The following is an 11,899-nucleotide window of genomic DNA, read 5'->3' as shown; positions in this document are numbered from 1 at the left end:
CTACATTCTAAATTGTTACCAGAGTCAGTGGGAGACTAGTTTCCCAAGGTTCTGAGTGTCGGTAGTAGGAGCAGAGTTTGAATTTAAGTGTCCTGGTTATCAGGCAATTTCTCTAACCTCTGCTTTGGGTGAATAAGGGGAGGAAAAATCCAAGGCACCTGATCACCTACAGGTCTGGGGCTAAGAGGAACTGCTCAGCTGCAGAGAACAGAAAAAAAAAACTAGAGGGGAGAACGGACGAGAATAAACGAACAATAAAGTAAAGATAAAATGTTAACTGGAAAGCAAGTTTTTTCTTTGGCATCTTAAAAACTGTAGTGCGTGCCCAAGTATTCTGTTTTTCTATCTCTGCTGTAGTATGAGTTGCCCATAGTAAAATTTGCATTAGATTTCACTGCAAGCTTTGCTTAAGCCATGACATAGTAAAGCTTTTCATTTCTGTTTACACTTCTCCCTCCCTATTCGCGGGGGTTAGGGGCAGAGCCGGCCCGCGAATAGGCCGTAAATAACTTTCGGCCGGCTCTAACCCACCCCCGGACCTTTACCTGGTGGTCTAGCGGTGACACGGGGCAGGGGTGATCTTCCTACACTCCTGCCCCGTGCAGAGCTGTGCTGTGAGTTCCTGTGGTCTCACGAGACTACAACAGGAACTCCCTGTTGTAGTCTCGTGAGACCATGGGAATTCACAGCACAGCTCTGCACGGGGCAGGACTGTAGGAAGATCGCTCCTGCCCCTCGTCACCGCCCCCCGCTGCCTCCGATCACCCCTCTTCCCCCCCCCCCCCCCGCCATCTCTGATCACATTCCTCCAAGTCCTGGAGCCAGCCTTTTTTATGCCAATGAGCGATTCTCGGGGAGAGGGGCCTGGGGGAAAAACCGCAGATAATCGGAGCCGCGAACATCAAAACCGCGAATAGGGAGGGGGAAGTGTAGTTTAGCTTTTGTCTTATTCAACTCTGGCTTAAGAGACAGTGAGGAGCGGTAGGGGAGTGGAATGTTAAATTATGAGAGACGCATCTCCCTTTGCTTTCTATCTAGGTTCGATGTTGGGAGGTCCAAGATAACGGGCAAACTATTCCAAAAGCTCAGCAGATGCATACGGGCCCTGTGCTGGATGTTTGCTGGAGCGATGTATGTATCTGCATTTCCACAATTTTGTTTTTTTAACTGAATTGATTCCTCTCCTTCCCCAGAAATATTTCTCGTATTCTGATGGCAGTGTCACAATGTCCGCTAACAATGGAAAGGCTTGCTTTGTTAGGCTTAGTTTACCAATTATGGAGCATTTAGAGATCTGTGTAATTTGATCCTGCTGGAGTATGATACAGTGTAGGAATACATCTGGAATGTGATTTCTTACCAGTATATTAAGACCTCTTGAGGAGAGGACAATACAAAAGATGTTTTGACTTGGTATTCAGTGGAAGAGGGGAGATATGATAGAGACATTTAAATACCTACGTAATGAGTCGAGTCTCTTTCATTTGAAAGGAAGCTCTAGAATGAGAGGGCATAGGATGAAGTTAAGAGGTGATAGGCTCAGGAGTACTCTAAGGAAATACTTTTTTACAAGAAGGGTGGTAGATGCATGGAACAGTCTCCCAGAAGAGGTGGTGGAGACAGAGACTGTGTCTGAATTCAAAAGGGTTCGAGATAGGCACGTGGGATCTCTCGGAGAGAGAAAGAAATAATGGTTACTGTGGATGGGCAGCTCTATGACCTCACAATGCAGGTGCACAGAGCCTTAGCCTATAGGAAGAGGAGATGCAAATGTTAAGAGAGTCTTAGCCAATAGGGAGAGGAGGAGATAATGGTTACTGCAGATGGACAGACTAGATGGGCTATTTGGCCTTTATCTGCCATCATGTAGTTCTGTGAGAGGCACCAAAGGCTGAGTGGAATTGTCCAGATCAGAATGATGTGCACTAATGAAAGTGTCCTCCAATGCATCGGATAATTCATCCAATGACATAAAAATACGTCCAATGACTCGACATGCACATGTTTCGGCCAACAGGCCTTTCTTAGGAGTCTTGAGCGCCACCAATGTGAATATCTAGAATATGTTCCCACTCTGATAGGTCTTACCAGACTTTGAACCCAAAAGAAAGTCAACTAAAACTTCTCAAAAAACCGAAGAGTTCCACTGAGCGTTTGGTACATTTGAGTTAGTGGTTTTGTTTTTTCCCCCTGTTTTTGTCGTTCTATGAGAGGCATCATATGGTTGCTAATTTCATAATAGGATGCCTAAAAGTTGTGAAAAAAGCACCCCTTTTATGAAAGCAACATTATAAAATAGGCTTCTAGAGTGACCTCTAATAATGTACAAATTTACACATGCGCCGAAGACAGTGTAAATGTGTTTTATAAAACACACATCTACATCACAGCTCTGCCCCTGAAAGTTTCTTCTCACATTGGATAAGAGGCATTATGGGGTCCTTTTACTAGGGCACGCTAGCCGTTTTAGCGTGCCCTAAAACAGCTAGTGCGCCTTAGTAAAAGGACCCCCTATGTTATTGCACCTACCTTTTGTATATATGTCACTGTGCAATTGTATAAGAGCCATTCTTTATTGACTGGAGTACGGGTCACTCCAACTGCGCTAGGGAAACAGGATTTGTAGAAGCTGTGAGGGACTGCTTCATGGAGCAACTAGTCAGGGAACCGACGCGAGGGAGTGCTACTCTTGACCTCATCCTAAACGGATTAGGGGGGCCTGCAAGAGGGGTAGAAGTGGGAGGACCACTAGGCAACAGTGACCACAATGCGATCAGGTTCACATTAGAAAGGGGGACACCCACAGTAAGGAGGACCGCAACAACTGCGCTCAACTTCAGGAAAGGGAACTATGCTGCTATGAGGGAAATGGTGGAGAGGAAGCTCAGAAACATCTTTAGGATGGAGACTGTAAGAAGCGCCTGGACCCTATTCAGGGACACCCTGCAGGAAGCACAAAGAATGTACGTCCCCAGTTTCAGGAAAGGCGGCAAGAACAAGCGATCAAAGGACCCGGTTTGGATCTCAACAGAAGCAAAGAGGGCAATAAATGACAAAAAAGTATCCTTCCGGAGATGGAAAAAGGACCCAACGGAGGAAAATCACCAGGCGCACAGGAAATGCCAAAAGGAATGCCACCGGGAGGTTAGAAAAGCAAAAGGGAACTACGAAGAGGGGCTGGCCAGGGAGGCGAAGAACTTCAAGGCATTCTTCAGTTACGTAAAGGGGAAGCGACCAGCGAGAGAGGAGGTGGGGCCGTTGGACGATGGGAATAGGAAGGGAGTGATTAAGGAGGATAAAGAGGTAGCTGAGAGGTTGAACACGTTCTTCTCGTCAGTTTTCATGAGAGAAGACACATCTAACATACCGGATTCAGAGGAGCTCATAAGTGGGGAACAGGCTGAAAAATTGGAACACATAGAGGTAAGTAGGGAGGATGTCCTCAAACAGATAGACAGGTTAAAATGCGGCAAATCGCCGGGCCCAGACGGGATCCACCCAAGGGTTCTGAAGGAACTAAGACAAGAAATAGCGGGCACAATCCGGCATGTTTGCAACCTATCCTTGAAAACTGGAGAGGTACCAGAGGACTGGAAACTGGCGAATGTCACACCTATCTTCAAGAAGGGATCGAGGGGTGACCCCGGGAACTACAGGCCGGTGAGCCTGACCTCAATTATAGGGAAGATGGTGGAAGCTATGATCAAGGATGGTATTTGCGAGCACATTGAGAAAAATGGCCTACTGAGAACAAGCCAGCACGGATTCTGTAAGGGAAGGTCATGCTTAACGAACCTTTTGTACTTCTTTGAGGGAATAAGCAGTCGGGTGGACAATGGGGAACCCATAGACATCATTTACCTCGATTTTCAAAAGGCTTTCGACAAGGTGCCACATGAAAGGCTGCTTAGGAAGCTGTGGAACCACGGGGTGGGAGGGGATGTGCACAGATGGATCGAGCACTGGTTGTCGGGTAGACTGCAGAGGGTCGGAGTAAAGGAACAATATTCTGACTGGCGGTGAGTCACGAGCGGTGTGCCACAGGGATCGGTGCTGGGGCCGTTACTCTTCAACATATTTATCAATGACCTGGAAAAGGAGGCAAAGTGCGAGGTTATAAAATTTGCAGACGATACCAAACTGTGCAGCAGAGTTAGATCCAGGGAGGAGTGTGAGGACCTGCAAAGGGACCTGGACAAGCTGGAAGACTGGGCAAACAAATGGCAAATGTGCTTTAACGTGGAAAAATGCAAGGTCATGCATATAGGGAAAAAGAACCCGTTGTTCAACTACAAATTGGGGGGGGGCATTGCTGGGAGACAGCAGTCTAGAGAGAGACTTGGGTGTGCTGGTGGATGCATCACTGAAGCCATCTGCGCAGTGCGCAGCAGCCTCGAAAAAAGCCAACAGGATGCTGGGCATCATAAAGAGGGGCATAACAACCAGGACGCGGGAAGTCATCATGCCATTGTATCGAGCGATGGTGCGTCCGCATCTGGAATACTGCGTTCAATATTGGTCGCCGTACCTCAAGAAGGACATGGCAGTACTTGAGAGAGTCCAAAGGAGAGCAACGAAACTGGTAAGAGGGCTGGAACACTGCCCATACGCCGAGAGGTTGGATAGGCTGGGGCTCTTCTCTCTGGAAAAAAGGAGGCTCAGGGGAGATATGATAGAGACCTTCAGGATCATGAGGGGCATAGAGAGGGTGGATAGGGACAGATTCTTCAGGCTGAAGGGGACAACAGGTACGAGGGGGCATTCGGAGAAACTGAAGGGAGATAGGTTCAGAACAAATGCAAGGAAGTTTTTTTTCACACAAAGTGTCGTGGACACCTGGAATGCGCTACCGGAGGAAGTGATCAGGCAGAGTACGGTACAGGGATTCAAACAGGGATTGGACGGATTCCTGAGGGATAAAGGGATCGTGGGATACTGAGAGAGGTGCTGGGATGTAACATAGGTATAGAAAGCTAACCAGGTAATAAGTATAGAAACTCAACCAGGTCGTGCATGTGCAAGACCGGAGGGTTAGGACTTCGATGGGAAGATAGGACTCAATGGGAAACCAAGGTGGCAAGGGGGCCAGTGTCCCCTCTAAGCGGGCGGGTGGTGTGAGCAAAATTTTTTCCCCGTGCGCTAAAAATATCGGGCGCCAGCACCAACTCGCCCGATTCTCCTCTCGCCGCGGCCTGCCATCTCCGTACGCCGTGCGCTGTGACGTGACATTGTGCGCTGCGAGGCAATATTTTGTGCGCCAGCGCGCGCCAGCGCAGCTTAGAGGGAACACTGAAGGGGGCCCCTTCTGGTGATTCAGACAGGTCGTGACCTGTTTGGGCCGCCGCGGGAGCGGACTGCTGGGCAGGATGGACCTATGGTCTGACCCGGCGGAGGCACTGCTTATGTTCTTATGTTCTTATGACAAGTAAAAGGTCACACAGGCACACTTTCCCTGTTTTCTCCAATTCAGGGAACCTTTTCCATCTGTTCTCCTGTACATGCACTGATCCTCCTGTATCAATAGCAGCTGCTCCTCCTCCCTCCAGTCTGTGCTAAGAACTTGGAGGTCTGTGCACTCCATCCACTCACCAAAGTCATTCCCAGCACCTGGGGTGGGGTGTTGGAGCAACAGGAGGAGTCCCAGTCCTCTCACTGGTGCAATCTGATGCTCTGTTGGCTAAGTAAATTTGAGTTGCCTGTGTTTATCCTTTGTTTATTATCAGTAAAGCCTCTTTTCAATTAAAAGAGAGAGAGAAAACCTATACAATTGTGGAGCTTAATATTGTTTTGATATAGCTTCTAGAATGCTCCCTTTTGAGCTTGCTGAGGGAAGCATCTTTCAAACCTGAAAGACTGTTTCTAATAGCTGTTACTTCAGCCAGAAGAATCAGTGCACTTCAGGTCCTAGTGTATTATCTATATACTTAAGTTCCTCAGTAACAGAATGATCCTTCATACCTACCCTAAATTCCAGTCAAAGGTGATCACAGAATTCCATCTTAACCAGTCCATTGTTCTACCAACCTATTTCCCTAAACTTCACACCAGCCAGTTGGAATCAACCGTGCAAAATCTCCACTGTCATCGGGCTCTGCTGTTAAATCTGTATGCTACAAGGGATGTATGCAAGACCTCTCAGTTGTCTGTTACATCACATTTTTTTGTGACACGCCTCCTGTCTTTTGGGAACACGTTAGTGTGTCCATACTTGATTGAGAACCACTGGTATAGAAGGATCCCTGAAATGCTCAAGAGCCTGGAAGGAAAAGGTTTTCTCTGCTAAAGGAAATGGAGTACTGGTTCCATCTCCATCTGGAAGAACAAAACGCAACAGGTAGGGCTACAGAGAACCCCTAATACAAGTATACAACTGCACTTTATCCACTTCACATACAGAAAAGGCTTTGTAAATTGTCCTCTAAATAAATGTGACATCTGCTCTAGATTTACCAGCTGTCAGGCCAATTCTATTTTGACTTGTCTGTTTAAAAGTATTAAGCGGATCTCATGTTGTCACTGCCAATTATTTACTACTGTTTCCTATAATTTTAGGATGGAAGCAAAGTGTTCACTGCCTCTTGCGACAAAACTGCCAAAATGTGGGACCTCAACAGTAATCAGGCCATACAGATTGCCCAGGTAAAAAGATCTGCAGTACAGCGCATTTCTGTTTGTTTACAAGTAGATTTAGGACTTTGTTACATTTTAGCAAAGAAAACTTGTAATTGTGAACATTGTCTTGCAATCGGGCATAAGAGCTAAAGAACAGAAGTTTCCCTGCATATGGCATCATGAAGGCCATTCTTAAAAGGTGGCCCTAGATCAGTGGTTCTGAGATCTATCCTGGTGACCACCAGCCAGTCGGGGTTTTTTTCAGTATATCCTAGAGAATGACATGGTGGTTGTTACCCGCGGCTAGCCACGAGTAGCCGCGGGTAACCTGCCGAAACGGGGAAAGAAAAATAGTAGTCGCTACGGGGACGGGGACAAGGCCATTCACCGCCCCGTGGAGCGGTGAATGGTCTTGTCTCTGCAGTGAGGCATCAAGGATCGCGAGGTCCAGCAGCCCCCGATCGCAGCGTTTAGCCAGCTCCCTCCCTCCACCTCACCTTATATGCCGAGTTTGCCAGCTTTCTTTTTCCCGAGCCGCACGCGTTCAAAAAGACACGCACGTGCGGCTGCGCGAGTTGATCAATCTCCTCTGACGCAACTGGAAACAGGAAATTGCAGGAGAGGAGAAGATTGATCAACTCGCGCAGCCGCATGTGCGTGTCTTTTTGAACGCATGCGGCTCGGGATAAAGAAAGCCGGCAAACTCGGCATATAAGGTGAGGTGGAGAGAGGGAGCTGGCGAAACGCTGCGATCGGGCGGGTGGGGGCTGCTGGACCGCGCGATCGCGTGTGTTCCCGGCTCACACTAGGAAGGAGGGAGTGAAAGGGAAAAAGATTCTGGGCCAAGGGGATGAAGAGGGAAAGAAAGAAATCCACAGCAAGAAAGAAAGGGGAGGACAGGCAGGTGAGCCAGATGCTGGAAGCAGGGGGGTGGAAGAAAAAGGGTGAGAAGCTAGATGGCGTTGAAAAGAAGAGACATACTGGTATGGAAGAGGAAGATAGGGGAAATCTGGACACAGGAAGATAACAGAAAGAGGGGAAATTATGTGCATGGGGCATAGGGACAGAGACATAAAGGGGACATGCCATGGGGATGGTATATGGACACAGTGTGAGGGCAATGGCAGATACATTGGGGAGATATTAGAAATGGGGAAAATAGGAACACAGAAGCGAGATGGTTTGTGGAGATGGGACAGGGACTGAGCTCGCAGGCTCCAGCGGCTTGCACAAATTACATTGTAACGTGCCACAAAAATAAGAGGGAGGGAGGTAGATAGATAGATAAGCCACGCGAGAGGAGCTGAAGGGTGGTAGAAAGGAACAGATGGTGAAGGAGGGAGGGAAGGATGATGGTAGAAAGGAATAGAACAGACATTGAAAGAGGGTAGAGAGGAACAGACCCTGAAGGGAAATGTGGAAGACAGAGTGGGGAGAAGACGCTGGAAGGGAAGAAGACAGATGCCAGACTATGGGGGAGCGGAGAGAAGAAGATGGGTGCTAGACCAATTGGGGGGGGGTGAAGGGAGAGGCACAGTAACTGCAAATGGAAGACGCAGAGAGAAGACACACAGTGGATGGAAGGAATTGAATGAGAAGATGTGGAAAGCAGAAACCAGACAACAAAGGTAGAAAAAAAAAAATTATATTTATTTATTTATTTTTTGCTTTAGGATAAAGTAGTATATTAGTTGTGTTGATAAAAATTTATAAACAAAGCCCTGCCAGCTGAACATCTCTTTCTCTAGTTCAGCAGCCAGAACTTTGATTTATAAGAAAGGAATAAGCTAAATATTGCAGTACTAAGGCTTATATGGATGCTGCGGGGACGGTGACGGGGCAGTGAATGGGATAGCAGTGACGGGGCGGTAGAGGAAATGGCAGTGACGGGGCGGTGGGCTGGGGATGGGGCAGTGACGGAGACAGATTTTTTCCCCGTGTCATTCTCTAGTATATGCCTAATAAATATGCACATAATATAACTAGACAGGTTTTTAATTTAAATATTTTGTATTTTTATTAAATAACACAAATCTTAACACTATATTACACATTAAACATAAATTAATCCATATTGCACTTCCAGTCACTAAAATATATAATATCCCACAATACAGTGGAAGAAAACCTGGAGCTTGTACTCAGTCCATTCACAAGCCTTTTCTGTTTGTATCCTGTCTGAGGGAAGAGTGAGCTTGTGTACCCGTACAGTTGCTAATCTATAATGAAATGAAGCAGTAAAGAAGTTGAAAACCTGCCCGTTTCAGCTCCTGAAGATGCTGTAATAGCGAAACGTGGCGCTACGTCGGGCTGGCTGGACACAGTCTGAATTGGAGTGAGAAGGCATTATAACAGCTTTGTCTAAGAATCAATATATGCTTGTTGGAATATTGGAGAAATGAAATAATATATGTGGAACAGCTTTATTTTCATCAGAAAAGGCTTGTGAATGGACTGAATACAAGCACCAGGTTTTCTTCCACTGTATTGTGGGATAATACAGATTTTAGTAACTGGAAGTGCAATAGGGATTCATTTATGTTTAATATATAATATAGTGTTAAGATTTGTGTTATTTAATAAAAATACAGTATATTTAAATAAAAAACCTCTCTAGTTATATGTATTAAATACTTTTTGAGATAGGTAATTTGGTTAATTGTACCCTGCTTTGTTAATAAATATGCACGAGAAATTTGAATGTAATAGAGGTGACAATCATGCATATTATAATGGTAGGGGTCCTCTGCCAATAGAAAGGGCCACACACTTGCAGTGTTTAAGCAGTAGTCAAATAGTCTGCCTCAGCACTCTGCACAAGGTTTATGTTAAAAGTTTTGATATATCGGCATTTCTAACGTGCAGATCATAGCTTCTATTGCTTTTTGTAAACCGCTAATATAATAAAATTTACAAGGAATGCCAATATGTATAGGACATACAACATCCATACCTTTAGAAAGAATACATTCAATAAAACTCCTAACTGTACTCATGGCTATGGCATAGTTAGAGAAAATTAAGTTGGTAAACTCACCCCAAAGGCTAGCTGACAAATTTAAAAGAATTTGAAATTTGAAAAAAAGGAAGGTTCTAATCTAATGGCACAATTTAGTTGCTATAAAGAGAAAAGCAGAATTTCTGGTTCAGTCATAAGATGCAAACTTAAGGGGAGGTAAAACAAGTTGGTTTTCATCCATGGATCAAAGTGATTGAAGTGGTGAAGAGGCATTCCTAAATGAAGAGCTTTATGATAAAGGGTTTTGAACCAGATGCATAGGTGAATAGGTCACCAGTGTAATTTAGCTAACAAAGGAGAGGTGGAATCCTGTTTTTGAGCACTATATAAAAGTTGGGCTGAAAGGTTTGATGATTATGAATGAAAAACTTAGCAATAGAGAATGCAAGGATTAGTGTGAGTTTTTAAAAACAAAAACTACTTTTAAAGTCCGTGTATTTTATGTGTGTCTGGGTCATTTAGATGCCCGGTCTTCCCTCAGTGCCCATGGAGGGATTTCCTCTTGAGGGTAAAAAGGATTCCCTTACTGCCAATGCGGCTGGGGATTTCCTCACAGCTGATGCCGGCTTTCCTGCTTTAGCGGCTGTGACAGTTCAGGCTTCCCAGCCGCTACAGGCCCAGGAGAGGTTATTTTTGGCAGGATCTTTGCCATTTTTGGCGGGAGGCCCCTCCATCTTGTCTGCAACCTCAGGTGACCTTCCCCCTATATTGGAAAAACAGGAGCAGGTTTCAGCAGGATCCCCTGCTGTGGCAGGGAGTCCCATGGTTGCCACAAGGGGGGGGGGTTCCCTTGATTTAATTTTTGCTTTGTGCAGAGCTTATTTTCAGGTGGGCGGGGGTCTCGGGGGTGGGTTTTCCCTCTGCATCCCCTGCGGCTTTGCCCCCTCTACTCCTTTAGCACCCCTCCTCCTCCTCCCTCGTCCAGGCGCCCGCAGGTGGTTCAGGATGAAGACTTGTGGTCTGAGGAGCGTGTGGATCTTGAAGAGGACCTGGACCCTTAGGGAGACCTCCAGAATCCTCTCGAGGGGACGGCTGCTGGTAGCGGGGCCTCTGCGGTTCTGGCTACCGGTGAGGAGGCGTCAGTGGTGCGCCTTATTCAGAGGGACGAGCTCCCAGATCTGATTCAGCAGGTCTCCTCAGTGTTGCATTTTGAAGAGGCGCCACCGGAGACCCCGAGTGTGGGGGACTCTCTTAGGTGGATCCGCTCTTTTCCGATGCATCTGTATATTCGTTATATTATCCTGGCGCAGTGGTCTACGCCAGAGGCACCTTTTAAATTTGGCTGCTCCATGGCTCATTTGTATCCCATCCCGGAGGGGGATAGGGCTACCTTAAAGTCGCCTGCTATTGCTAAGCGGCATACTGTACCCATTGAGCACAGTTCTGCCTTACAGGACTCTGAGGAATGCAAGTTGGATACCATTCTTAAGCAGAATTTTGAGGTGTCTGCCTTGGGGGTCCAGGCGACTATTTGTGGGTGGCTGGTGGCTCGGGCCATGTTTCTGTGGGCTGAGTGGGTCCTTGACTGTGAGTCTGATGACTGGTCCTTAGTGGATCAGGAGGTGCCAAAGATTGAGATTACTGCTTCCTTTTTCTCGGACGCCCTCTATGATTTGTTGTGGATGGCTTTCGAGGTGGCTGCATATCAGACTGTGGCTGCGGGCTTGGTCAGCGGATGCGGCGTCCAAGACTAAACTTACTAAATTTCCCTTTCGGGGGTCCTTTTTGTTTGGAGAGAATTTGGATAAGTTAGTTCAGACTCTGACAGACTCTAAAGTACCCTGCCTGCCTGACGACTGTTCCTGCCAGGCTGTTTGGGGTGGCACTGCTCAGGGACGTCTGCTGGAGTTCCTCAGATACTGCCCTGGGAGAGGGGCTGCTCCCTACCCGACCTCTGGTTTCTCCTGGGGTCATTTCTATCAGCGCATGCAGTCCTTTCGGGGAGCTGGGAATCCTTGCTGGTGCCCTCTCTGGTTCGGTGGGTGCCCAGCTGTGCGATTTTTCTCCGAAGTGGGCAGAAATCATGTCCGATCAGTGGGTCTTGGAGGTGATTTGGGATGGTTATGCTCTGGAGTTTGCTCACTCCCTGCCGGATTTTTCTAGCTTCTTGTCATGCAAAGTGTAAGAAGCAGGCTTTTCGCCAGACCCTTCAAAGATTGATGGATTTCTAAGCAGTTGTGCCAGTTCACCTTCAGGAGTGTTGCACCGGAAGGTACTAGATTTACTTTGTGGTGGCCAAGAAATAGGGGACCTATCGTACCAACTTAG

At 46.9% G+C, this 11,899-nt stretch overlaps 1 protein-coding gene across 3 annotated transcripts in view; it reads left to right on the top strand.

Moving 5' to 3' along the window:
* Window positions 1-11,899, top strand: part of RAE1 (ribonucleic acid export 1) — a 47,072-nt gene that overhangs the window by 6,601 nt on the left and 28,572 nt on the right. For all 3 annotated transcript variants that reach the window (XM_033963723.1, XM_033963724.1, XM_033963725.1), the window contains 2 exons: window positions 1,039-1,131; window positions 6,553-6,639. In XM_033963723.1, the coding sequence (XP_033819614.1) occupies window positions 1,039-1,131; window positions 6,553-6,639 (180 nt within the window). The remainder of the gene's footprint in view (window positions 1-1,038; window positions 1,132-6,552; window positions 6,640-11,899) is intronic.

This window comes from Geotrypetes seraphini, chromosome 11 (genome assembly GCF_902459505.1).
Source record: "Geotrypetes seraphini chromosome 11, aGeoSer1.1, whole genome shotgun sequence".
NCBI classification, from domain to species: domain Eukaryota; kingdom Metazoa; phylum Chordata; class Amphibia; order Gymnophiona; family Dermophiidae; genus Geotrypetes; species Geotrypetes seraphini.
This window is presented reverse-complemented; position numbering and strand designations above follow the sequence as displayed.